This window comes from Marmota monax, unplaced genomic scaffold, assembly GCF_021218885.2.
Source record: "Marmota monax isolate L192 unplaced genomic scaffold, Marmota_monax_Labrador192_F-V1.1 WCK01_AAM20220418_F8-fsc00011, whole genome shotgun sequence".
Lineage (NCBI taxonomy): Eukaryota > Metazoa > Chordata > Mammalia > Rodentia > Sciuridae > Marmota > Marmota monax.
Genome location: NW_026693082.1, coordinates 25,507,233 through 25,534,722, shown reverse-complemented (window position 1 = coordinate 25,534,722; position 27,490 = coordinate 25,507,233). Strand labels below are relative to the sequence as shown.

The following is a 27,490-nucleotide window of genomic DNA, read 5'->3' as shown; positions in this document are numbered from 1 at the left end:
CCAGTTCAATGCCAGTCTGGGTAGCTTAGTGAGATCCTTTCTGCAAATAAAAAGTAAAAAGGGCTGGAAATACAGCTCAGTGGTAAAAGTGCATCTTGACTCTGTCCCCAGCACTACAAAGAAGAAAGGAATGAAGGTGCTAGTGAGAAGACTATCTGTACAACTTTTTATTCACTGGAATGTTAATATCTAGGAATGTTTGAAAAATAACAATAGGGAAGCAAATTTCTAAGATTTCATTTCTATATTCATATAGCATTTAGAAATTTTTGTTCATTGACTATTTACAGAAAACCTTTCAACTAAAGAATTGAAGAAAATGCTTAGCAAGCAGAGAAGAGCTCAGAAAAAGGCTAAATTAGAAGAAGAGAGAAAACATGCAGAAAGGGAACGTCAGCCAAAAAGTCAGAAGAAAAAAAGAGATGATGAAGAAGAAGAAACTAGTGGCCTTAAGGAAGAACTTATACCTGAAAAATTAGAAAGGGTAAGATAAGCTTACTTTTATTTGGTAAAATTTATGCTGTTTGGTTCTGCTCTGGTTATAAACATAATTTGTTTAAATCTATAAATCAGAAGCCATTATATAAAACTAATATTAAGTATTTAAAATTTGCCATTAATTTTTTTCAATTATAAAATGTTGTTATATTTGTCTCCTTACTTTAAGTATTTATAGTATATATAAGGAACTGTAAGTACTTGGTATATCATTTCCTAGTCTGTGGAATAATTTTAACTAGGCTTTTAAAAAAATCTTTATAAAGTTACCTTGGTTTTATAGTCATGGAAACAATATAGTTTGTATCTGTTTTGAAAGTTATTTATTTATGAAAATCAATTTTAGTTTTTAAATACATGACAGTGATTCTGCATTACAATTTTTATTACACATATAGAGCACAATTTTTCACATCTGTATATGAAATCTGTTTTGGAAGTTATTGACTACACACTGAGTTAATTTGTAGGTAATAGTTTTTAAATGTTTTCTTGCTTATTTGTATGAAAAACACCGAATTATTTTAGATGTATATTAATGTAAAATTTTAGGGGTCATTTGAATTGTATTGATGTTCTTAAATATAAAAATTTTTCTTTCTGCTTCTTAAAATAGGTAGAAAATCCATTAGAAGAAGCCATCAAATTCCTTATACCTCTTAAGAATCTTGTTGCTGATAACATTGACACTCATCTATTAGCATTTGAAATATATTTTAGAAAAGGTAATAAATAAGGGGTTTTTTGTTTGTTTTGTTTTGCTGTGCTAGTGATCAAACTTAGGGCCTTCCACACTCTACCACTGAGCCACACCCCTAGTCTTGAGTTCAATTTTTTAATCCTTAATTATATTGGTGACTGTATTCAGTTTAATCTTTGTTATATCTATTTTTGTTTAGGAGTTCCATTTTGGACTTCTACAAAGGCTGTTTATCTCCTTTTCCTTTGCTATTCAAAATTTTCTGGGGCCAGGTGCAGTGGTACACACCTATAATCCCACTGGCTCCAAAGGCTGAGACAAGAAGGCTGAGACAAAAGGATTGCAAGGCCAGCCTCAGCAATTTATTGAGGTCCTAGGCAACTTAGTGAGACCCTGTTTCAACATGAAAAACAAAAGGGCTGGGGATATAGCTCAGTGGTAAAGCACACCTGGATTAAATCCCCAGTATCAAAACAAAATAAAAACTTACTGGATAATATATATTAGAACATAATAATCAAATCCAAACAAGAAGAGTTTGAATAATAATGCAGATTATTTACCTGAAGCAGTTTTTCATGATTTTTCAAGCTTTCCTTTGGAGTATTTGATAACCCAAATCAACTTTGAATTTTGCTTTCAAATGTTATAAAAAAAATTAACATTTTGTTATTGAGTTTAAGTAATGTTAAAGTGAAGAAAAAAACAAATATTGATGCTATTTTTGTTTTCCTGATACAGGAAAGTTTCTGTTAATGCTGCAGTCTGTCAAACGAGCTTTTGCTATCAACAGTAATAACCCTTGGTTACATGAATGTCTAATTAAGTTTTCTAAATATGGTAAGTTTAAAAAAGTAATGTTCATTGAGAAACAAATATGACCTGTCTTCCATTTATCTGGATATTAAAGAAACTTGAAATGATGTAAAAACAATAAAGAGGTAATGCTTATCATATTTAAATGAAGATATCTATAAATTAAACTAGCTGAAAAAATGCTAGAAATTAATGTGTGTTTTGAAATATGTTTTTAAGTTGTAGATGGACACAATATCTTTATTTTTATTTATTTATTTTTATGTGGTGCTGAGGATCGAACCCAGGGCCTCACGTGTGTGAGGCAGGTGTTCTACCACTGAGCTACAACCCTAGCCCTAGAAATTAGTGTTTTTGAGGCCAGAATGTATTTATTTATATTCCAAAGGAGTGATATGTTGACTTGTGACTTTACTTTATAAAATATATAAAACTTAACACTAAATACAAAGGTTTTATAACTGATTTTTTTCAAAGCACAGATGAAAAACAAAAAAATCAAATGTTTTTGTTTTTGTAGTGTCTGATCATAGTAATCTTCCAGACATTGTGAGCAAGGTTTTATCTCAAGAAATGCAGAAAATATTTGTCAACAAGGATTTAGAAAATTTTAATGAGGATTTTCTCAAACATAACACTACCTCTCTTCAGCATCTGCTTTCAGGTTTGTATTCAGAAACTGTCATGGTTAACATGTTTATGGAAAAAAGAATGTGGTAAAAAACAAACATTTGGTAAGATATCTAACCTCACTGATTATCAGAAAACAAAGAAATGAACACAATACCATTGTGTCTTTCAGAGTAGTAGAAATTTTTTTTGTTAAAAAGGAGAATATGGTGAGGATGTGGCCAGTGAAACACTCTTAAAATTTTGCTGTTTTGTGTGAAAATTGGCCCAGCCACTTAGTAATTTGTTATTGTTATCAAGAGCTGCACATTACTTGTGACTTTATACACACACAAACACACACATACATACATATATATATAGTTATACATGGACACAATATCCTTATTTTGTTTATTTATTTTTTTGTGGTGCTGAGGATTGAACCCAGTGCCTCACATGTGCAAGGCAGGCGCTCTGCCACTGAGCCACAACCCCAGCCCTACTTATGAATTTTGATTTATTAGTCACACTTTTGTAAATAACTTTAGAAAATCAAAGCAAGAAAGAGCTTTTTAAGTACAAGATAGTTATGAAACACTATTTGTAAGTATGGGGAAAGAAGAATGGGAACAAATGTCGTGAATGTCCTGTAATAGGGGAAACAGTGATAGTTTGGTAGAAAGCAAAATACTGCGTTTTCCTAGAACATCATTTTAAGTAATGTTTATTCAAAGGGTTTGTAGTAACAGTAGTATATGCTTTTATAATGTGTATGCAGAATTGAACATATAATCTCAATTATGTAAAAATACGTTTGACAAAAAAACTGAAAGGAAGTACATAAGAAAGTTCTAATGTTACCATTGTGTGTTATGGTTATAGTAATTTATTTTTTCTTGAAATTTTATCGGTTTCTGTGTTTTCTATCTTGAAGATTTATTTATGTCCTGTTATAGGAAGGATTTTAGGCTACATTCACAAGATGACAATATGTCGTAACATAATTATGCAACAAGCCATATAGTTAAATATTTTAACTTAAGCTTTTTTGATAAAGAGAAGCTTCTTATTTCTGGTATCTGTGAAAAGACAAATTCTTGAAAATTTTTATTTCTTTGTTATAAGAGCAGAGGAGAATTTCTCTTCAAGAAAAGATGTATAATGGATATTAGCATTTCTTTTTTTGTTTTGTTTTTTATTATTAGTTGTTCAAAACATTATATAGTTCTTGACATATCATATTTCATACATTTGATTCAAGTGGGTTATGAACTCCCATTTTTACCCCATACACAGATTGCAGAATCACATCGGTTACAATCCGTTTTTACATACTGCCATACTAGTGTCTATTGTATTCTGCTGCCTTTCCTATCCTCTACTATCCCCCCTCCCCTCCCCTCCCATCTTCTCTCTCTACCCCATCTACTGTAATTCATTTTTCCCCCTTGTTTTTTTCCCCTTTCCCCTCACTTCCTCTTATATGTAATTTTGTATAACAATAAGGGTCTCCTTCCATTTCCATGCAATTTCCCTTCTCTCTCCCTTTCCATCCCACCTCTCGTCCCTGTTTAATGTTAATCATCTTCTCATGCTCTTCCTCCCTGTTCTGTTCTTAGTTACTCTGCTTATATCAAAGAAGACATTTGGCATTTGTTTTTTAGGGATTGGCTAGCTTCACTTAGCATAATCTGCTCTAATGCCATCCATTTCCCTGCAAATTCCATGATTTTGTCATTTTTTTAGTGCAGAGTAATACTCCATTGTGTATAAATGCCACATTTTTTTTATCCATTCATCTATTGAAGGGCATCTAGGTTGGTTCCACAGTCTAACTATTGTGAATTGTGCTGCTATGAACATCGATGTTAGCATTTCTTTTTTAATTGTGGGAAATACTTTTCTAAACACTTTATGAAATTCTAAGGAAGAGAAAAATTTCACCATATAAAAGTAAAACATCATAAAGAAAGAAAAAAGACCAGTTGAGAAAAAATAGATATGTAACAGACAAAAAAGAAAGGAAAAAACCCCTCTAGAACTGTTATAAATCAACAATAATATAAAATTAATAATTCAATAGAAAAATGAATATAGAAAGTATACCATGTAATTTACAGGAGAAATATAAATTGGATTTTATTTATAAATAGTTATTAAAAATTATTTTATGAATGGGTATGCAAACATTTTCCCTCTTTCCCCAACCAGACTCCTCTATATGACAATAAATTTTAGTTTTGGGTATCATCTTCTTATGTTTTTGGCTGAAAGGGTGATTGATGCCACAGAATACTTTTTTTTAAATTTACATTTTAAATAACAATCTCTAAAGGAGAGGAAGTTAGTAAACCAGTGTTGTTGTGGTAAAATTTTTATTTCTTTGTAATAAGAGCAGAGGAAATTTGAAGGAAAAAATTTCTGATTCATTGTGTTTTGTCATCAGTACTCTCATTGTATTCCCAGGCTTTCAATGGGATGTCACTGAAGGTTTTAAAGATATGTCACAATTTGAACTGCTGGGGAGTCAGTTTCAGCCCCCACTTGGTTAACAATTGAAACCATGTTTGAAGTTGCTGGTCAGTATAAGTCAGATTGAAATATAAGCCTTATTAGCGTTTACTCATCTTGAAATGTCATGGAATTTCAGGTGCTAAAATGATGTATTTTCTGGACAAGTCAAGGCAAGAGAAAGCAATTGCTATAGCCACTAGACTGGATGAAACTATAAAAGATAAAAATGTAAAGGTAAGAATTTTCATAGGCTGATATATTGTTGCTGAATTATCTAACAAAATGTGTCTTTACAATGTAAATTCTTAAGTAGGTTTTTTGAGTTATGTCTTGATATAAATCTCAACTTCACTAATTATTAGCTGTGTGACTTTATGTAAGTTATCTTTTTAGCTTTCTTTTCTTTATTTTGAAGTTAAAAATGAAAGTAGACTTCTACCTGTCTCAGAGTCAGTATAAGAGTTAACTGGTATAACAAAGCATGAAGGTACTTAGTGTTTGAAATACAGTAAGCACTCATTAAATGTACATTATTATTTTCAATTATCATAGTTTTAGTTTTTTTTTTTTTTAAGTATTAGATTTACTGCCTTTTTTAAGGCCTTGAAGAGTTGGTTTTAAAAATTCTTTTTTTGAGGGGATTACTTACTGTAGGTAGTAAGAAGTTATTACTTACTGTAGGTAATAAGAAGTTATTTTAGAGTGAGACCTTGTCTTTCTCTTGGTTTAATTAATAAATTGCATCTTTTGATTAAAGTTATTATTAGCTTTTAATTTTTCTTTAAATAATTTTATTTTCCCCTTGTTTCATTAGACTTTAATGAAGGTTTCTGAGGCACTGCTTGATGGCAGCTTTGGAAGCTGTAATTCCCAGTATGAAGAATATAGGATGGCCTGTCATAACCTGTTTCCTTTTACACCTGCTTTCCTGCCTGCTGTGAATGAAGTCCACAGTCCCGGTGCAGCACAGAACCATACAGCTAACTATGATGTCTTGGCAAACGAAATTTGAAATCTCATAGAAAGTTGACTCCAACAGACTCAATTCTGAATTCACATCAGGGTTTCTTTTTCAGGGTGCATTTTAATATAGATATGAAAGAAATATTTGGATAGAACTTTTAAATGGAGTATTCTGTAAGCTTCTTTTATTCTTTATCAAACTCTTCCAGTTTACACGAACGTCTCCTAAAAGTACTTGTTGTATAGGTTTCTTCAGTTCCCAAATCATCAGCACTGTGATAGTTGCTGTCATTTCTCTATCATACTTAGGATAATTTCTTATTAGATTCATATATAATTTTCCTGTATTATTTTCTTTAGATCCTGGTCTCAGGATCTGTGGTTGATCCCCTTTCTTATTGGTTTGTTTTATTGTTTATTTGCTTGCGTTTTTTTTGGAGGGGGGGATGGTTTAAAGTGTTTATATTTTAAAATATGAAATTCCTCTTGGCAGATATTGAGGTTTGCTTTAAAATATAATTTACCCTTTTTTCATCTTTTCATGATTTACCATTTTGTTTTTAATATTCATATAATTAAACTTTTTAATTGAATAAGAGTATTCCACTTTTATGTAGATGATTGAGAATAAGAAAATTAGTTTGTTTCTTAATCATGAAAATTCACTGATAAATTTTTTGCTTATCTCTTAAAGATCCACATGCAAGAATTATACTTTCTTGACTGGGTTTGCTTTGAGTGTTAACAAGTGAGAAGTGTTGATTCAAGGGAATATGATAGGGTAGAATACAAATAAAAATGAAGCACTGTTACTCTTACAGCAATGCAATAACTGTTAAGAGCATTTTTATATCTCTTAGTAAAATGAGAATTTAAGCTATCATCAGCTTAATTCTTAAATCATTATTGAACAGTATTTGGGGGTGGGTAGCTTTTTGTTGTATCTTATATAGAAAACAGTAATGGAATTACTCAGTATGTCTCAGAACTATGTAAATGTATCTGTAATATTACTTCTTAAAGCAAATATAAACTCAAAAGGGAGATTTTACTTAGAGAAACAGTCCTAATTAAAATAATTTTCCTTTACCCTCATTTCTTTACATTCATAATTGCTGAGAGTGGAAAAACTCACTGTAAAATAATGCCAACCTAGATAATGCTATAATAAATTATTTTGTACACAGTTGTTTATTGATATTTGTGTTTATGCTTCATACTGTCAAAATACGTTTTTGTAAAATATTCTTTGACAGAGTAGAAACTTAAATTTTCTTAATCTTTTCAAATTCATAAAAATGGTAATTCTCAGTAACCACCTACCACATATATTCTGATGCCACAGCAGTTTAATTTCTTTAGTGTTTTAACAATTTTGATACTAGTTAGTAGTTTGTCATGAAATATCTTGGCAAATACATTCTTCATGTTACATTAAGCAGAATGCCACTGTGTAAAGATGCCAGTTAATAAAAATTAATGTGGAAATTGTGTTTAACAGCAACTTTTAAAAAGTATTCTATTGGGATCATTTAGAGTTTCTGATAGTTCTGAGGCAGTTACAGTTGAGGTATGAGGAGTTAGGTTTGAATTACACACTGAAAGGTTTGGAAGGCAAGGTAAGGGACACTGGGATTAGAGAAATCCAGTCAGTGGATAGAGGTTGTATGTATTCTATCCCTGTTCTGCTTTGAGATAACATGAATGTCATAAATTTGGAACTTGAGTAGTGATCATTTTTAGGATAAGGCTGGGTCATGTCCCTCACCCTCCTTCATTCATTTTTGAGAGAAGCCTAAAAACTTCAGGGAAGTTGAAGGAGAATAAGGTTAAGCTGAAAAGAGGCATTTGAGATCCAGATACTTCAGAAAGAATCTAGTCTCAAGAGAAAAGCAAAAGATCTGTTGTTCTGGGACAAGATGCAAAGATTTAAAGCGTACTGTGATTGACTAAATAGGCAAAAACCTACATGATAAAGAACCACAATAGGTTTTTAGATTCCATTATTAGCTAGAACAAGGGTCAGCAAAGTTTTTCAATAAGGGACAGGTAGTAAATATTTTAAACTTTGACAGTTTTATTGGTCTCTCACAACAATTTAATTATGATGTTGTATGAAGTAGCCATAGCTAGTAGATAAATTGGTGGATGTGGTTGTTTTTAAAAAAAAAAAAAAAAACAACAACCCAAAACTATTTGCATTAATAAGCCTTGGGCCAGATTTGATCTTCAGGTCAGACTGTAGTTTGTGGACTTGCTAGAACAATGTGTGTCATGTGAAATAATAAAGATAAATTTGTGAATTCCATTGTTTTTCCTGCCTGAAGCCAGGGTGAATTTTATTTATATTTTAATGTAGGCATTTTGAAAGTTTGTGTAGATTAAGGAACTTTGGTTACTGGGGATTGAACCCAGGCCTGCTTTACTACCAAGCTTCATTTCTAGCCCTTTTTATTTTTGATTTTTGAGACAAAGTCTCCTTGACTTGGCTGAGACTGGCCTCAAACTAGTAATACTCCTGCCTCAGTTTCTTGAGTTGCTGAGATACAGATGTGCTCTCTTAATGCCTGTTGGCATTTCCCTTTATTTTATTTTTTTGAGAAAAAGGAAAGAGAAGAAGTTTTATTGATTTCATAGCAAAGTAGAAACAGAGAGTACTTCTGTCCCAGAAATTGTAATTCCTGCCCATCATGGGGAACAGAGGGTTTTTGAAGAGATGATCCAAAGGAATCCTGTTTGCCCCAAGATCAGGGAGGACAGATTAAAAAAAAAAAAAAGTGTCAGTTTTAGAGCAGCAAGGGCTATACTCAAAGCATAAAGTGGATCACTGTTACATTTCCCCCACTGTCAATTTCTACATTTCTGTGGAGAAATGGGTGATGACATCTCCCAACTACTTCCTGCTGAAAGAGGGCAAAATGGGGAGAAGTGACCAAAATCCTTGTGGAACTTACCTTTTAAAGCAAATTCTTCTAACATAGTATCTTCTGTGTACCAGGTACTTTCCTGTAGGTTAAGGATTATGAATATTTTGTTGAGTGTTGTTTGTATATTGAACAGTTTCCTATGTGGAGGATAACAGAGAAAAATTGACAAAATCATTGGAATTGCACACATTTTAAAATTGTGATGGAGAAAGAAGAAAAGAATTATTCAGCCTATCCTTCCTTCCTTCCTCCTCCTCTCCTCCCCTCCCCTCCTCTCCCATCTCTTCCCCCACTCCTCTCCCCTCCCCTCCCTTCCACTGCCCACCCTCCCTTCCTCCCTCCCTCCCTCCCTCCTTCCTCCTTTATTGAAGTCGGGGGTATTCATCCACTAAGCTACATCCCCAGCCTTTTTTAAAATTTTTTATTTTGAGACAGGGTCTTAGTAAGTTGCTGAAGCTGCCTTTGAACTTGCAATCCTCCTGCCTTAGCTTCCCAAGCTGCTGAGATTGTTAGGGGATAGATGAGAGTGGTAGGAACATGAGGTAAAGAGAACAATTCTATTAAATGGGTCCATTGTGCTGACCACCTCTGTGCCCCATGCTTTCTTTGCTAAAAAGCAGTTCCTCGGCAAACTGAGGCAGGGGTAAGGATCAGGCAGGCAGTGTAGGTATGAAGGATGGGGGTCAAGAGAGGATGACTACTGGTTATCAAAGAGAGCAAGGGATTGCTAAGGGTTAACCTCTGAGATTGTGTTCTTCTGTACTCTGGGTTGCTAACAGTTAACCTCTGTGCCCCTGCCCCTTCCTGCTCTCAGTCACGTATATATGGGGAAGAAAGAAGCAGTAATTAAAAGGGAGGTGTCTGGGGTCCAAAAAAACGATGCTGCACCTCTTCCCATGGGCTCTTGGCTCCAAGGCCCCACTTTTCTTCAGAGTGTCTATCGCTTTCTTAAAACTTGGTCTCTGTGCTTGCCTCAGCATCTCTCTGGTGTTTAATCTTCATCATCAGGGAACAAGAACTCTACCTCATCTCCAATAGACCAGTATCAAGATTACAGGTGTGTACCACCACACCTGGCCAGTCTATATTTCTTTTCTTTTTTCCAAGCCAAACTATCCAACTTTATTAAAGATACTTTTCATAAACAATCATGGTATTTCAGGCAGGACATGGGCAGACAATCGTTAGAAGTATACAACAATTTTCAAACTCCCTTCTTGGATTGACTACCAAACTCAGAAAGCCACTATAAAACCCAATGAAATCTTCGTTTGATTCTCTGAATAGGGAAAGTTTAGAGTGAGGGTTGACATTTCACATTTAGCATGTTGTTTAACAACTTTTCACAAGCTGACCCTGACTTTCAGGAAATGAAATGAAAATGGCAAAAATTATTAATCTGAAGATCCACAATCTAGAAAAGGAACTGCTGCTCTTCTGAGGGACACTATTCTCAATGATGACACTGGAAAGTCCAGATTGCCCCACACACTGGTAAAACCAATTGTTGGGAATCAGGTCCCAACAGGTCTGAGTTTAGGGGAGTTAAGTCTATGCCGATGGCAGAGAGGGACAGGAGGACATACAGATGAGTTTGAGTTTTTCCATACCACAAGGCATTTGTGCCAAGGTGGCTATGTGTGCCAACATCAGGGAATCCCTTCCTCTTGGGAATAAAGAGGAAGTCTCTCAAAACTAGAAGGGAAAGGTGTTTTCCCCCACAGCATTCCAGCTTTGGAGACATTCTACTAGTGACATATGCTCCTTCCCCCCAAAAACAACAATGAAGTGTTCTGGGTGCTAACAACATAGATTAAAAAAAATTATGCATTTTTATAAAACTTGATAAAAAATAGTATTTCAAACTGTACAGTCACCAGAAGTACACAGTTATCAAAAACGCACACACTTCACTTGGCATCTCCAGCACCTTCAGCTTTCTGTGCTTTGGTCTGTTTTGGCATCTCCATTTTCTGCAGGGTTATTCCCAACCTTGCCAGCGTCAGCTTTTCCCTTTTTTTCCTTTGGGTACCTTCTCTCCCTTCTTTGCAGGGGCCTTTTTAGGCTTGGACTCTGGCTTTGGGGGAGCAGGTTTGGCAGACAACCTTGCAGATCTTCTCTGTGGTTGTCTTTCACCTTGGCTTTATCTCCTTTAGTATCCCCTTCAGCCTTTCTCTTGAGCCTGGTGGTGATGGCGGCGGGACGCAGGCGCTGGACGCTGGGATGCAGCGGGGATGCAGCGGCGCGGGGCTTTGGTCGCCAGGGGGTCGTGCTCGCCTCTTCTTCTTCACGCTCCAGTCTATTTCTTAAGCACCAATTATGTTTCAGATTCTTCGAGTATGACGAATGCAATCGTGAATAAAATTATTCTTATGGAGTTTATATCAGTTGTGGGTGTAACATTTCCCTGTGACCAAGATAACCTGAAAAGAACAATTTAGCGAAGAAAAGGTTTATTTTGGCTCAGGGTTCTGGAGATTCAGTTCATCTTCAGCTGAGTTCATTGCTCTGGGCCCAAGATGAGGCTGAACATCATGGGAGAGGGGTGTGGTAGAGGAGCTCTGCTCCATTCATGGCAACTAGGAAGGAGGGGGGGGGGGGAGAGGGAGGGGGAGGGAGAGAGGTGGTGGTGGGGGAAGGGATCACAGGGAAAGTGAACCCTTCAGGTCATATCCCCAGGGACATCTCTTCCACTGGCCCCCTTGGCCCACTCCACCACCTACAGTTCCCACTTAGTCCATTCAAACTAGGATGGACTAATTAGGTCATAACTCTCATAACAGAATCATTTTACCTCTGAACATTCCTGCATTAACACAAGAGCTTTTGGGGGACACTTCATATCCAAACCATAACAGGGAGAGAAAGAAACATGAGGCAAAGTTAATTGCTTGGAAGAAAAATCAAAACTGAGTGTAGAAAGTGGTTTTAGTGAAATTTGAGAATATCCAAGAAAGCCAGGCATGGTGGCATATGCCTGTAGTTCCAGTGACTCAGAAGGCGGAGGCAGGAGGATCACTTGGTGAGATCATGTCTCAAAAAATACAAAGGGCTGAGGATGTAGCTCAGTGGTAAAGGATCTCTGGGTTCAAGCCCCAGCACTCCCCTGCACCCAAAAAAAGATAAAAAAAATTTAAAAAAGAATAATAAAAGCCCACAGTGAAAAAGATTAGTCTCAGAAAAGCAAATCAGATTTTTCCTATGCATTATTGAATGTATGAAAATGGAAGTTTTAAAAAATGATTGAATAAAATAGCTTAAATTTCATATCTAGTCAAATATGACAACATGGTAAAGATATACATATAAATCTCAAAAGATCCTCAAATGCTTTTGGAACAATACTGAGAGAAAATTTGGTAGATACTATAAGAGATGTGAGAAGAAGGATGATCAAATATTTCTTTTTATTGTTGTCTTAGAGACACCTCAAAATTCTAGGCATTATCATGATTAGTAGTGGGAGGAATAAAGTAACTAAGAATGAAAGTACCTGTCTTGTTAAGAGGAAGTTTGTAGATATTGAAAAGTTTTAAGAGTTTGAGTAGACAAACTTGAGCATGCTTATGAAGATTATCATAACAAAATAGAAAAAGTGAAAAGTGAACTTGGTTTTCATTTAGTGGAAGAACAAGGAGAGTATAATAAATGAAAATCAGATGAATCAGTTCTACTGGCATACACCTTTAATCCAGGCTACTCAGGAGGCTGAGGCAGGAGAATAGTAAATTTGAGGCCAAATTGGGCAATTTACTGAGACCCTGTCTGAAGACTTAATTGGTTAGGGAAACCAATTAGAAGACTCAGATTCTTGAATTGAATTAAAAATTGTTTATAAGAGACACATTTGAAGGTAAAAATGAAATAGAATCATGAAAATAGATCAAACAGGCTAAGATGAGCCAGAATAAAGCTAGGGTAGTAGTCCAAATATAATTAAATGCAAAACGTGACAGAGATTATTATTACAGCAAAAAAGATATAATCATAGTTACCTCTTTTGCACCTACTGTACCGCCTTAAAGAATATCCTTGTTGAACTTCTGGAGAGCAAAGTTGGTTGGTTCTGCAGTCTACCCGCCCTCCACTGAACCAGCTCTTGAAAAGTTACTGTGTAGTCTCCATATTGCTAAAATTTAAAAAAAATATATTTTTTAGTTGTCAATGGATCTTTTATTTTATTATTCTATTGAGATTAAAAATTCCCAATTCAGCTTTTGCTAAGTGTAAATTCCATTGTCTGGCCAGTTTATAAGAGTGGGAATTTGCGAAAAAGGGCCCTGATCTGAGAGTGGGAAGGGGGCTAGTTTCAGATAGGTCTCACCCTTCCAGGGATTCCTATTTTTTGTTTGTAAAATAAGAAGGATTTTCTAGGTGACCCGTATCCCATACTCTATTCTCAAACTGGACTATCCATTTTGATTACCCCACAGATACCTTTTCTATCTTGAATAAATCCTTGAGAAAACTGTTTCTTAGCAGTGTGTGTTTTTCCACATGGACAAATTCTCTAACACCAGCTTGGCATCCTGGGATTCAGTTCAATTCTGATCCTGTCTTAGGTCCCACAGGTTAAGGTCTCAGTCCTGTAAGACTGCTCCCCATTCAGATGCTAATTGCAAGTCAAGGCCTAAGGTACTTTTGACCAACTGGCTATAGATCAGAACTCCCATGATTCTCTCCTAGAATGGCTCATAAAACTCAGAGAAATATTTTTTATTTATAGGTTTATTATAAAGGATACTACAAGGATACAGATGAATAGCCAGATAGAAGAGGTTGTATGAGTCAGGTCCAGCACACTACTGGGACATGTACCTAGAAGAATTTTAAGAACACTCACTACCTTCATATAAGGAATTAGTAGCAACAGCAACAAAAAACTCACGGCAAGTTCCATGTTGATAGTTTTTAACAGTACAAAGTAGTGTAACAGACTTATAAGTGCTGCCTTTGCAATAAGTGGTGGTAGGCCTGTGGGTGCCTTATGGGTAACTGAAAGCAGGATAAAGCTTGGCATCTGCCTTCATTTTGTATTTGTCTTCAGGTCCCCACTCAGCTCTGCATGTAGGTATGTTAATCATTTAAGGAGTGTTCATCTAAAAACTGGTAATACAAGGTTTATTAGCGCTAAATTTAAACATCCTGAGCAATGGGTGTTGGACATCCTGAGCAAACAAGTGGAAATTGCTCCGTCAAGTGTAAAGAACTTCTCCGGAGCCACCTCACAGAACCAGAACTGAGAGAATGATCAACCAGAAGCCAGTGTGATGAAGACAATTTAATTACGCATTCTTTTTACCCCCATCCCAATTCCTCCTCTATTTAAAACTAAACCTCCTGTGAACACACCAAAGACAAGGCTGAGATGCTGGATCTCATTTTGTCTTCCCAGTATGGCCATGTTAATTACAAATCTTGTCCTGATTTTCACCGGTACCTTTTCTTCTTAGATTTTGGGGTGAACAGCTAGAGTTGCTTCCTTGGGACCCTTGGAATCAGGCTTTTGTCCTAGGACTCTGGTAACAATAGGAGTTCAACAGACAGATTCTAAAAGGAAAAAGGGTCTTAATCATTTCCGAAAGGAAAAAGGAAGGAATAGCAGGAAATACTAATAATGGTGAACACCTACTTTTAGAATATAAATGAAAACTCATGTTTGAAATTAGGTAGCTAGGGAATTTGGTAAAGGGCTAGGGAGTCATCCATCTTCAGATCACTGCTTCACACCCTTGGGGAATGTCAGTAACCCAGAAGGAGGAGCCTGAGTGACATGGAGTGTGCGGGGGTTGAGGTAGAGGTGAAAATGACTTGATGCAGGGAGCTGGCTTTAGGAAGAAAATCAGAGATGGAAGAGCAAGAATTAGTGTTTTAGGATTGGACAGGTCAGTGTCTTCTACCTGGAGATTTGGAGCTGTGTGGCCATGGCCTCAGAGACCAAATCTTTGTTTTAGCAGCATGGCTGACGTCTGGCTGTCCATTTGTTCATCCATCTATCCATCCATCCAAATTTTCATCAACCCAACTGACGTCTATATAATGTATCTTGTGCACCCAGATGAACCCCAGAAGCTAGCCAGAGAGCAAGATGCTTTTCTTCCTGCCAGTATTACTTCTCTGTTTGGTATGTGTACATGTGTGTGTGCGTGTGTATGAGGGGGGTGGGGGATATTAGGCATCGGTGTGTGATTCTAGTTTGCCACATCCAAGACGGACAGACTTTGGTTTACCCTCAATAGAAGAGTGCATTGCCACCAGCTATTTTTATTTTCTCAGTTTTAAGATTATCTTGAGATATCCAGACCCATTGATCCCTCTCCTATGCATTTTATCTTAAAGAAATAATTTATCAGAAGCAAAGAGGCTAGCTTATTTTACCTATCATGTTCTCAAAGTTCATTTGTGTTATTGCTTATTTATTGCACAATTTCCTCCTTTATTAAGGCTAATATTCCATTATATGTATATTTTCTTTATCCATTCATCTGTTTATAAACATCAAAGTTGTTTATGTATCGTGACTATTGTGAATGTGTGGCTGTGAACATGGAGATGTAAATAGCTCTTCAAGATCCTGATTTCAGTTCTTTCAATTCAAATATGTTTGTTCAATATATTGCACAAATACCCAGATGTGTAATTGCTGGATCATATGGTAGATCTTATTATTTGAAGAACTGCCATACTATTTCTCATAGCAACTATACCCTTTTACACTTCCACCAATAGTGCACAAGGGTCCAAATTTGTCTACAACTTTGCCAACACTTCTCGCTTATGTTTCTGATAATAGCCTTGATGACAGTTTCGGAGTGTTAATACACCAATTAGAAGTCAAATACTGCATGGTTTCACTTATGAGTTTTCTGCAATAATCAACTTCATAGGATCGAAGAGCAGAAAGTTTGACCAGAGACTGGGGGAAGAGAGAAATGAAGAGTTACTCATCAATGGGCACATCCATTAAGCAGGATGGATAAATTCTAGAGATCTGCTTAAAGTACACTGTTCCTACAATCAGAAATACTGTATTGTATACTTAAGATCTCAGGTTGTGTTTTAACCACAATAGAATACAATTAATAAGATAAAATAATTAACAAAGTAACAGCAAGAAAGAAGCAAAGAGCTATATAAGTTTATTTTTATAAAATCGAAGAAAAATAGAAACAACTTTAATATAAATCAATAAGGAATTGGTGTGATAAATTGTGTATGCAATAGAGTATTATGCAGTCATTAAAAATAACAGTTGAAAATTATAGGGGCTGAGGGTGTACTGCAATGGTAGTGTTTACTTAATTTGTACAAAATCCTGGGTTCAATTTTCAATCCCCCCACAAAAAAGGAAAAAAAAATACACTAACAAGGAAAGAAGAGTTCTACACCAACTACATAATAGCACATGTAATATCTCATTTATGCCACATTGCATATTTTATACATTTCTGCGTATATAAATGTATTATGTGTGGTAGCACTGGGTGTTTTACTTAGTTTTTTTTTTTTTTTTTTGTCGCTGTAACCAAAAGATTCCACAGGAGCAAGGAGAGGAGGAAAAGTTTATTTTAGCTCAAGTTTTCAGAGGCTCAGTCCATGGTTAGCCAACTCCATTGGTCTGAGCCCATACCATGGTGGTAGGGCATGGCAGAGAAAAGCAGCTCAGGACATGGCAATCAGGAAACAGAGAGCAAGCTCTGCTCACCAGGAACAAAATGTAAACCCCCAAAGTCATGCCCCCAGTGACCTACTTTTTCCAGCTAGACCCTACTTGCCTACAGTTTAATCCACTGAATTGGTTACAGCTCTCATCATCCATTTCACCTCTGAAAATTCTTGGTTTGTCTCACACTGAGCTTGTGGGGGACGATTTATATCTTAATTAGAACGCTGGGTAATATTTACTTTTCTGTATTATTTTGTTTGTTTACAGTGAACATACATTATTACAAAAATAATAAAGTGTATAAAATTCTATTCCTAAAGATATTTCTATGACATTCTCTATGATAAAAAATATTACAAAGCACTATATGCCAACAGTGCTAAATGTTTTTCATAATACCTGTATAATAGCCAAAGCAACAATAAAAAACCAAACTCAAAACCAAATTTGAAAACAACCTACAATATTTGATGGGAATATTGTCAAAATTATAGGAATATCATTTAAAAAGTGATGATGTATTCATAGGATAGAATCTTATGCCATTGTTAAAATTCTGATTTTGAAGTTGCCTTTAAAAAATGTTGTTATGGTTTGGATGTGAGGTGTCACCCAAAAGCCCACTGTGAGACAATGCAAGAAGGTTTGGAGGAGAAATGATTGGGCTATAACCCTAATCTAATCAGTGAATCAATCCCTGATGGGATTAACTGAGTGATGACTGGAGGCAGGTGGGGCGTGGCTACGAGGTATATATTTTGTATCTGGAGAGTGGCATCTCTCTCTGTTTTCTGATCACAATGTGAGCTGCTTCCCTCTGCCATGCTTTTCCACCATGATGTCCTGCCTCATCTTGAGCCCTGAGGAATGGAGCCAGCTGTCTGTGGATGGAGACCTCTAAAACTGTGAGCCCCCAAATAAATGTTCCCTCCTCTACAATTGTGCTGGTCGGGCCATTTAGTCACAGCAGAAAAAAAAAAAAAAGCTGACTAAAACAAATATTATATCATATTTCTATTTAAAAGATCAGTTTATTTTGGCAAATTTACAAATTTAGAAATTCAGCCTGACTCCCACATTCTGCCCCAACCTTCTTACCTTATCTTACCTGTACACACACTGCCTTTTGGTTCTCTGCTCCAACATGTTACAGTAAAATGATCTCTCTGCTCATTCCTTCGGACAAGGAATTGACTGTAATCTTCAACACATTAATCTTTTTTTTTTCAGTAGTGGGTTAAACCTAGGTTGTTTTTTTTAACTGCAGGACTATTTATAGTAGCAGCATGCATAAAACAACCTCATATTCAGAAGGGGGAAAATTAGGCATTATAATTTATTATTTAAAAAATTTTTTTAAAGTTGTTGATGGACCTTTATTTTATATATTTTTATGTGGGGTTGAGGATCAAACCCAGTGCCTACATACTAGGCAAGCACTCTACCACTGTGCTACAACCACAGACCAGGTGTTATAATTATTGATATCAACTTAGTGGAATACTGCAAACCATTAAAAAGGAGAATGTAAGAGCTATGAAGAAAAACAGAAGCATTCCCTGGCTGCTTTGGTGGCTGTTCCTGTGGGAGACCTGGGAGAGCAGACTATATCAGGAGTGGGCAGGTGGCTGGTCAGAGGATACCCTACTTCATTGACATTACCTTCAATTACTTCTGAACTTATTGAGGCACATCTTGATCTATTTACAACTTCCTTCACAAAGGTCTCTGTGTCAGAAATGCAAGATGGTTGATCCAAAGCCACTTCATGTCCCCAGACAGTTTTGAGACAGGGTCTCACTAAGTTTCCCAGGCTGGCTTTGAACTTGTGATCCTCCTACTTCAGCCTCTTGAGTAGCTGGGATCACAGGAATGCACCACTGTGCCTGGCCAATGCCTCTCTAAAAATATTTTACATACAATTGATACATCAAACTATATAATGAAAAAAGTAGGCAATTAAAACATTTTCATCATGGAAATTTTCAAATATACAGAAAAGTCGAATAGGAAAACAACAGCTCCCTCTCATGTACTTAAATAGGCCATCTTCAACTGAGTAAAATGAATTGGTGAGGGGTTGAGGACTGTGAATGTGGCTCACCTCTTCCCTTATTTCTGCATCCCCCCTTTCTTTCTTTAAATTAATTAATTAATTTTAATTAGGTATATATGACAGCAGAATGCATTTTGATTCATTGTACACAGTTGCAACACAACTTTTCATTTCTCTGGTTGCACACAATGTAGCGTTGCACCATAATGTGCAGTCATACATGTACCTAGGGTAATGATGTCCGTTTCATTCCACCATCTTTCTTAATGGCTCAGCTAGGAGAATGTACAGATTCAAGGCTACAGTCAGGGGTCCGCTGGTCAATCTGAATCAGAAATGCAGAACCTAGAGGATATTCTTAGTACGCTTTGTACTGTCATAACAGAATACCAGAGACTGGATAATTTACAAAGAACAGAGATTTATTTCTTATAGTTCTGAAGGCTGAGAAGCCAAGATCAAGGCTATGCCAGTATCTGCTGAGAGTCTTTGTGCTAGATCATCTCTTGGCAGAAGATGGAAGGGCAAGAAGGAAAGAGGGGTGGCGGGGGAGAGAAAAGGGAGAAATTGAGAGAGAGAGGAGTCCAAACTCAATCTTATAACAAACCCACAGCCACAATAATGATATTAATCCCCTCATGAAGGCAGAGTCCTTGTGACCTAATCACTTCTTAACTATCCTGCTTCTCAACACGTTTTCATTGGGATCAACTTCCCAACACATCAGCTTTGGGGGACACAATCAAACCATAGTGCAGGGGAAAGGAATTTTCTATTATTTTAAAGAAAGAACAACAAATTTATAATATTCTGCTTCCATACAGCTTTCCCCCTTTCCTTTTCCCTACCCTTCATCCCTCCATGAACCTTAGCTCTTCAATTGCCTCACTGTCTCTCTTCTGGTACATATGGTCCCTCTCCTTCTTCATAAATGCACCAGCCACTCTTTCTCCATCCTTCCCCTGAGCTCATCCTAGATGACAGGACCCCTCCTGTGCAGATGTTTAACTTGAGTTTGGTTCATCCTGCAGCCCCAGACATTGTGTGTCTCTGTGCCTGACATGTGGCTTTGGAAGAGGCTCAGTATTTCCCCATGGTGTGAATGAGCTTGTGGTTTTAAGATGCTGATTATTTTCAGTTGGGATTTTCTAATCCTTCCTTCCTGCAGCCCACAGAATGCTCTGGAACCTTGTTTCTTCTTTTTAGTATCTATCAGTGACTGAGGAAAGCAAAGGAGCAGGACAGACCTGGTGGTTGTTACTGACTTTGGGAAGATTGAGCATGTGGCAATGTGTTTGGATTTTCTGTACTTCTAGCCTTTTCCTCCTTTTATAAGATCCTTGAGAAGATCTTGGAGGTGGTTATCAGAGATGGTGTTAACATGGAATGTGTTCAGATTCTTCAAGGAGAATTCACCAAGGCCAGTCCATAAAGATAGAAGTGAAAGATATCATAGAGACCTAAGGCAGGTCTATGGGAAGAAGCACCCAAATTGTGTGAAATGGAATCACTGAGTTTGGGGGGGACTGCACCCTTAGTGTATTCTGATGTAGCCAGGCTTCCAGCCACAATTTGGGAAATATTACTTGGATATTGTATTTTCTTTCTGGAAGTGGCATGAACTCCAAGAGGACCCTCACTTTTCTGTATGCCTACCCAATGTTGACCTGCCTTTCATCTACCCTAGTAGTGGATCCTCATGCCACTCATCTGGAAGAGATTATCTACCCGGGAGCAAATTCGGTTCCAATAGAGTAACTTACACAAATTCAGACAATCAGTGAGGAGCCTGGGACTCACACCCATGTTAGGCTCCTTCCCCAGCCCAGGTTCTTTCCCTTACTGTTGATGCTGGTGATAAAGAGAAGTGTTTCTCAAAGGTAGGGGCCCACACTTAGTGACAGAGACCCAGCCCTAATCCACTGATTAGTGAGTGAATTGTTTCTTTTAAAATTCTGTATTTTAATTCTTCTAACCGGAAACTTAGAACATCCTTTATGCTTCCCTTGCCTTTTGTGTTCCTTTTTAACAAAGAAGGGAGGAGGTCCTCAGCAGTTATTTGTATGTATCCCTAACTAAAATTTTATATAGTGTTTTCTATCTTATTTGTATTTATATATGCTCTTTTATGATAAATTATACTCATTTTACATTAATGATAGTGCTATAAATTTTTCTTTTAAATAATTTGTTACATACAAAGGATTAGTCAACAGTAAATTAAATACAAGTATGCATTGAACAAATAGAGCTGGGATATGCCAGAGAAGGAAGTTAGATCCCTTCCTTACACCATACATAAAAATTAACTCAAAATTAGAACAAATATTATATGCTTAACCTATACAACTCCTAGAACCAGTAGTGGCTATAATCCCAGTTACTTCTGAGGTTGAGAAAGGAGGATCATGATTTTGAGGCCAGATGGACAACATAGCAAGACCCTTTCTCAAAGAAAAGGACTGATGATTAAACTAGGTGGTAGAATGCTTATATAGCATGTACAAGGCTATGATTTAATTCCCACTATCACAAAACAAAACAAACACTGTAAACTCTTAGAAGAAAGCATAAAAGTAACTTTTGAGAACATGGGTTAGTTAATAGTTTGTTAGATATGAACCCATACATTAGATGTGGTACACATGGCAAAAATGGATATATCAAACTTTTTCAAAAGTAAAAATAACTGTGTTGCAAATGATGCTATCAAGAAAATGAAAGGGAAACTTACAGGATGGGAGAGAATATTTGCATATTTGTGAATCTAAAATTAGATGTATACCTCAAATACATAAAGAACTTTCATAACTTAGTAAATTAAAAAGTAAAAGTATATGTTCACAAATAGTGCTGGGATAACTAGATAGTCACATGTAAAAGAAGGAAATTAGATCCTATCCTCACACCATTTGCCCTGACTCTAATCCTAATAAAACGAGAAGTAACCCAATTAACAAATGGACAAAGGATCAGAATTGACATTTCTCCAAAGAAGATATACTAAACACCAATCAAAAAGCACATGAAGGGTTGAGATTGTGGCTTAGTGATAGACTGCTTGCCTAGCATGTGTGAGGCACTGGGTTCAATTCTTAGCACTGCATATAAATAAATAAATGAAATAAAGGTCCATTGACAACTAAAAAAAATTTTAAAAAAATAGAAGCACATGAAAATTTGCTCAACATCAGATAGGGAAAAAAATGGAAGTGAAAATGAGATGCTACTTTATGTCAACTGGGATGACTATGTTAAAAAATATAGATAATTGTAGAGGAATTGAAACCCCATACATTGCTAGTGAAAATGTAAAATGATGGAGCCACTTTGGAAAACAATTTGGCAGTTTTTTTAAAAAAAAAAATTTCAGTGTGGGGGATTAAACCCAAGACCAAAGTTACAAACTAATTCGTAGCCTTAAACTAATTTACCACTGAACTGCACCTGGGTCCTCTCTAAATCTTAATTATAGAGCTTTCTTTTGATCCAGCAACTTTATTCCTAGAGAAGTTAAAACATATGTTCACACCAAAGCTTGTACACAAGTATTCATAGAAATATTATTCATAATAACCAGAAAGTATAAACAATATACATTTTCAAAAACTGATGAATGGATAAATAAAATGTGGTATATCCATAAAATGGAATATTATTTGGCAATAAAAAGAAATACTAACACATGTGTTGTGGTTTAGATGTGGTATCCCCCAAAAGCTCATGTGTGAGACAACGCAAGAAGGTTTAGAGGAGAAATGAATGGACTGTAACCTTAAACTAATCAGTTAATTCATCCCTGATGGGATTAACTGGGTGGTGACTGGAGACAGGTAGGGTGTGGCTGGAGGAAGTGGTTCATTGCGGGTGTAGCTATGGGGTATATATTCTGTATCTGGAGAGTGGAATTTTTCTCTCTCTGCTTCCTGTCACTTGAGCTGCTTCCCTCTGCTACATTCTTCTGCCATAATGTTCTGCCTCACCTGGAGACCTGGGGACTAAAGCTGGCTGTCTGTGGATTGAGCCCTCAAATAATCGTTTCCTCCTTAACAGTTGTTCTGGTTGGGTTAGCCAGAGCAGCGAAAAAGCTGACTAAAACAACATACTACAATATGGATGAACCTTGAACACTTTATTTAAGGGAAGGAAGTCAGTCACACATTGTATGATTCCATGTATATGAAATGTCCAGAGTAGGAAATCTCTGGAGACAAAGTAGATGAATGGCTCCTTAGGGCTGAGGGATGTGTGACTGTGTGGGGAGGGAGATGGGGAGAGGCTGCTCATGGATATGAACTTTCTTCATGGGGAATGAAAATGTCCTTGAGTTAGATTTTGGTGATGGTTGCACATCTCTGAATATACTAAAAAAAAATTGTGTTAAAGGTATGAATTATTTTTCAAGACAGCTGTTTGAAAAAAGAAGTAGTAAGCATGTATAACAAATTTCATGAAGAAAAAACCGAAATGTGTGATATACTGGGAAATTCTGAAGGAGAGCCTGATGTTCCTGAGAAAAATCTTGCGTACCTCTCTGAAGACACACAGTTCTGGCTTCCTTTTTATTCTCCACTGTGTTACTCACGGTCACAAGCATATCAGTCCAATTTTGGCCTAGACCAGGAGCTGCATTGCTCAATCCAATTAAAAATATACAAGCAAAATATAGGTTGGCTTGTGAAATAAGAGGAGAGATGCTGATGGACGCAGAAGAAGGAATCTAAAATACTCACTGGAACACTGCCTGGAAGGGAAGAGGAAATCCGTGTCATGAGGGAGGTTTATGTCACACTTTACTCTGAGGGTTGCCATTTGTGAACAAAGAGCCTGACCTGCTTCCCATTCTGAGGCAGAGGCAGTGATGACTGGTCCCATGGCCCACACCCTCAGCTGTCTCTGATGATCCGTGTGCCTCAGAGGGCCTTTGGAAAATAGTCACAGTCCGGTTCCTTTTAAAACAAGTCTTTTTAGCTGGACGTGGTGGCGCATGCCTGTAATCCCAGTGGCTCAGGAGGCTAAGGCCGGAGGATCACGAGTTCAAAGCCAGCCTCAGCAATGGCAAGGCACTAAGCAACTCAGTGAGACCCTGTCTCTAAATAAAACACAAAATAGGGCTGGGGATATGTGGCTCAGTGGTCAAGTGACCCTGAATTCAATCCCCAGTGCCAAAAAAAAAAAAAAAACTTTTTAAAAGAATGGGATTCAGCATGCAAATCAGTTCATTGGGGTTCTACATAAAAGAAACATTGGAGGCTGGTCATATAGCCCAGTGGTAGAGTGCTTGCCCAGCATGCGTGAGACAAAACAGACAAAAAGTCCCACTTAATATTCAATTAGACTTTTATGAAATGGTCAAGCATTCTTGAGGAACCCAGGACTACCTGCTCCTTCTTTGAGAACTGTTGAAGTGCACTCCTCAACACATTGTAGTGGGAACAAGACTGGTGATGCCATCTCCCCTGGCCACTACTGATTCCACTAGGGGAGATGTCTGATCAATATTGGGGCAGTCAGACCCGCTTACCTGAGACTTTGGGATGATGGTTTAAAGATTAGTTCATTTGCTCCCTAAAAGAATGTTAGGGTGGCTTATAAAATTTTCATTATAAGCCTCTAAAATTAATTGCAGATAAAATGATTTCCGGCTTCCACAAATATTTACATTTTATTTTATTTTTTTGGTATTGGCGATTGAACTCAGGGGTGCTTACCCACTGAACCACACCCCCAGCCCATTTTATTTCTTATTTTGATATAGGGTCTTGCTAAGTTGCTTAGGGCCTTGCTAAGTTGCTGAGGTTGCCTTTGAACTTTTTATCCCCCTGCCTCAGTCTCCCTGGCTGGGATTACAGGCATGTACCAGTGCGACCAGCAATACTTATATTTTAAAATAAAATAATTTCATCATTATTTTACCCTTATCTAATGGAATATAAATTTATAACTAAATCCATTCATCCATCATCTATTTTTGGAAAAAGATAACAAGCATTTCATTAACAGAATATTTTAAATCATTTTTTTTCCTCTTTAAAATCTCTATTTCCATTCCAAATTTTCCATTTTTTTATTGATTACAGTTTCACAATTTTCCAGAACAAAAATACCTATTTTAAATTTGCATTGACCATTAGGCTGTAAGTGTGTTAAAACAAGTTTAATATGCTACATATTTTCAAAATATTTAAATAAAGGTAAAACATTAATGTTCTTTAGAACTCTTTGTTCATGTATCCCATGATAAATATTACATTAATCCCATAATTATATTACAGTAATATAATTTATTAATCTCCAAATATATGCATATATATATAAAATCAATATGTGCTGATTAACTTTGTATTAATCAATATGAAAACAATGGTAGCTATATGAGATGGCTGTGTTAATTTGCTTGACTGTAGTAACCACTTTATCAAAACGTCATGTTGTATACCTTAAGTACCCATAGTAAATTTTTAAAGTATATACTATATTATAAATAAAGAAATATGCAGAAGAAACTGGAAATAATTTGTATGCCAGTACCATTAATTCTTTGGCATTCTGTTTTATGCCAAAAATCCTTAGTATTTTGGTGAACTTCCATCAAATACTGTAGTAGCTCCTTCTTCAATTTTGATATGAGCAACGAAGGGGAGACAACCTGACTTCTCCTGTAGCCGATGCTTCAGGGCCCTCCCACGTCTCCCCTGGGCTCAGCATTTTAGGACACACTGGTAGGTCTCCTACATGCGACTGGCCCCCTGAGCGCGTTCCCTTTCCCCAAGAGTGGAGACAAATTTCAGGGAGTGAATGCCCCTTGTAATAGCTTTCAGTCAATGACAAATCAGAGTCAGAGGTACCCCAGCTTCCTGGCCTCTCAGGTGGGGTAACACTGAAGTGTGCTCTGGGTGTTCTCTGGCAGCTCACAGTCTTCCCTGCTTTTTTTTTTTTTTTTTTTTTAATGCCTTTTGTTAACCTCTACATAGAGACACAGCTTTGAAATGACAGTAGGAGTCAGTTTTATTTTTATTGTTATTATACTTTTCTTGTTACAAACATCGGACAACCCTGATTTTGTAAGTTCTCAGGCTCTTTGATCCATATCAAATGGAGCAAGTATGTAGGAACACTTTGTGAACTGTAAAATCATAGAAAAATATAAGCTCATTGTACTATTAAAAGCTTGGAAATGGCATAGTCTTTAATTTATTCATAGAGATCAAAGAAATCCAGTTTTCTTTCTACCCAGACCCCTTCTACCCAAGAGAATTTCTTTGTTCATTTTTAAAATTTTTTTTTAGTTATTGATAAGCCTTTATTTATTTATACGTGGTGCTGAGAATCGAACCCAGTGCCTCACACATGCCAGGCAAGTGTGCTACCTACCGCTGAGCCACAGTCCCAGCCCTCTTTGTTCATTTTTTATTGTGGCCTAAACAGACTTGAAATATCTCAGAGTTTAGGCAGGCTGCATATTTATTAATATGCATCTTCTAATTGAGATCTGGTAAAAAAAATGACAAGGGTAAGGTTGAGGAGATTTTAATTTATTACTTACACCAAGAAGGGACAAGGTCTCACTAGTTAGCCTTGAACTTGGAATCCTCCTGGTCTCTTGAATAGCTAAGATTACATGTGTGCACCACCATGCTTAACTGTACCTAGGAACATTTTTATTTTCATTTTTTTTTTGTGGGTTTTTGTTGTTGTCTCTCCCAGTACTGGGGATTGAATCCAGGGCCTTGTACATGTAAGGCCAAGTGCTATATCACTGAGCTGTATCTCTCACCCTTTTCATTTTTTATTTTGACGCAAGATCTTGCTAAATTGCCCAGGCTGACCTAGAACTTGTGATCCTCTTGCCTTAGCCTCCCTGGTAACTGGATTACAGTTGTGTGTGCCACTGCTCCATTTAGTTTTCTATTACAAAGAATCATTGATATTGTTGTGGGTAACTGTGAGTCATTCATCTTCATTGGCGTAGTATTTCATGGAGTGACTATTTCAATGCATCAAAATTGGTTAATCTGGCCTCCTGGACACCAGTGTTTAGGCTTTCACATTTCTATCTGCAATGAGCAGTAGATATTCTCTTTTATGACTCTTCCTTGGTTACACACCTGTTGAAGTATTACTCCATTTATATCTAAGAATGGAAACCTGGGTTGGTTGTAGAGCATGTGAATTTTCAGTTTCCAAGATACTGACACACTAATTTACAAAGCAGTGGGAGAAATTTATACTTACCAGTAATATTTGGCTATATTATTCATCTATCCTCTTCAGCATTTGATATTGTAGACTCCTTAATTTTTTTTTTTTTTTTTGGTACTGGGGATTGAACTCAGAGGTACTCAACCACTGAGCCATATCCTCTGCCCTATTTTGTATTTTATTTAGAGATAGGGTCTCACTGAATTGCTTAGAGCCTCACTTTTGCTGAGGCTGGCTTTGAACTTGTGATCCTCCTGCCTCAGCCTCCCACGCCACTGGGATTACAGGTGTGTGCCACCATGCTTGGGTCCTTAATTTTTAATTGAATGGATAGGAATTGGTATTTCTTTATAATCTTGATTTGCATTTCCTCAATTAATTATGAGGAATTCAATATATGGAACTGTAAAAAAATTGTATTCATATGAAAGTAACTCAGATTTGTATCTCATATAAGACATGCAGATCAACCCCAGACAGATTAAGGACTCAACACTTTAAATTTTCAGAAGAGACTGTGGGTGAACATCTTTAGA

At 36.6% G+C, this 27,490-nt stretch overlaps 1 protein-coding gene and 1 pseudogene across 2 annotated transcripts in view; one reads left to right on the top strand and one right to left on the bottom strand.

The window, feature by feature from the left end:
- Naa16 (N-alpha-acetyltransferase 16, NatA auxiliary subunit) overlaps positions 1-7,289 on the top strand; it is a 56,892-nt gene extending 49,603 nt beyond the window's left edge. For both annotated transcript variants that reach the window (XM_058582606.1, XM_046454188.1), the window contains 6 exons: positions 291-484; positions 1,115-1,223; positions 1,940-2,038; positions 2,535-2,678; positions 5,277-5,374; positions 5,955-7,289. In XM_058582606.1, coding sequence (XP_058438589.1) covers positions 291-484; positions 1,115-1,223; positions 1,940-2,038; positions 2,535-2,678; positions 5,277-5,374; positions 5,955-6,152 — 842 coding nt within the window. In that variant the 3' untranslated portion in view covers positions 6,153-7,289. The remainder of the gene's footprint in view (positions 1-290; positions 485-1,114; positions 1,224-1,939; positions 2,039-2,534; positions 2,679-5,276; positions 5,375-5,954) is intronic.
- Positions 7,290-10,862: 3,573 nt separating this feature from the next.
- Positions 10,863-13,930, bottom strand: LOC124099033 (non-histone chromosomal protein HMG-17-like; annotated as a pseudogene).
- Positions 13,931-27,490: the final 13,560 nt, after the last annotated feature.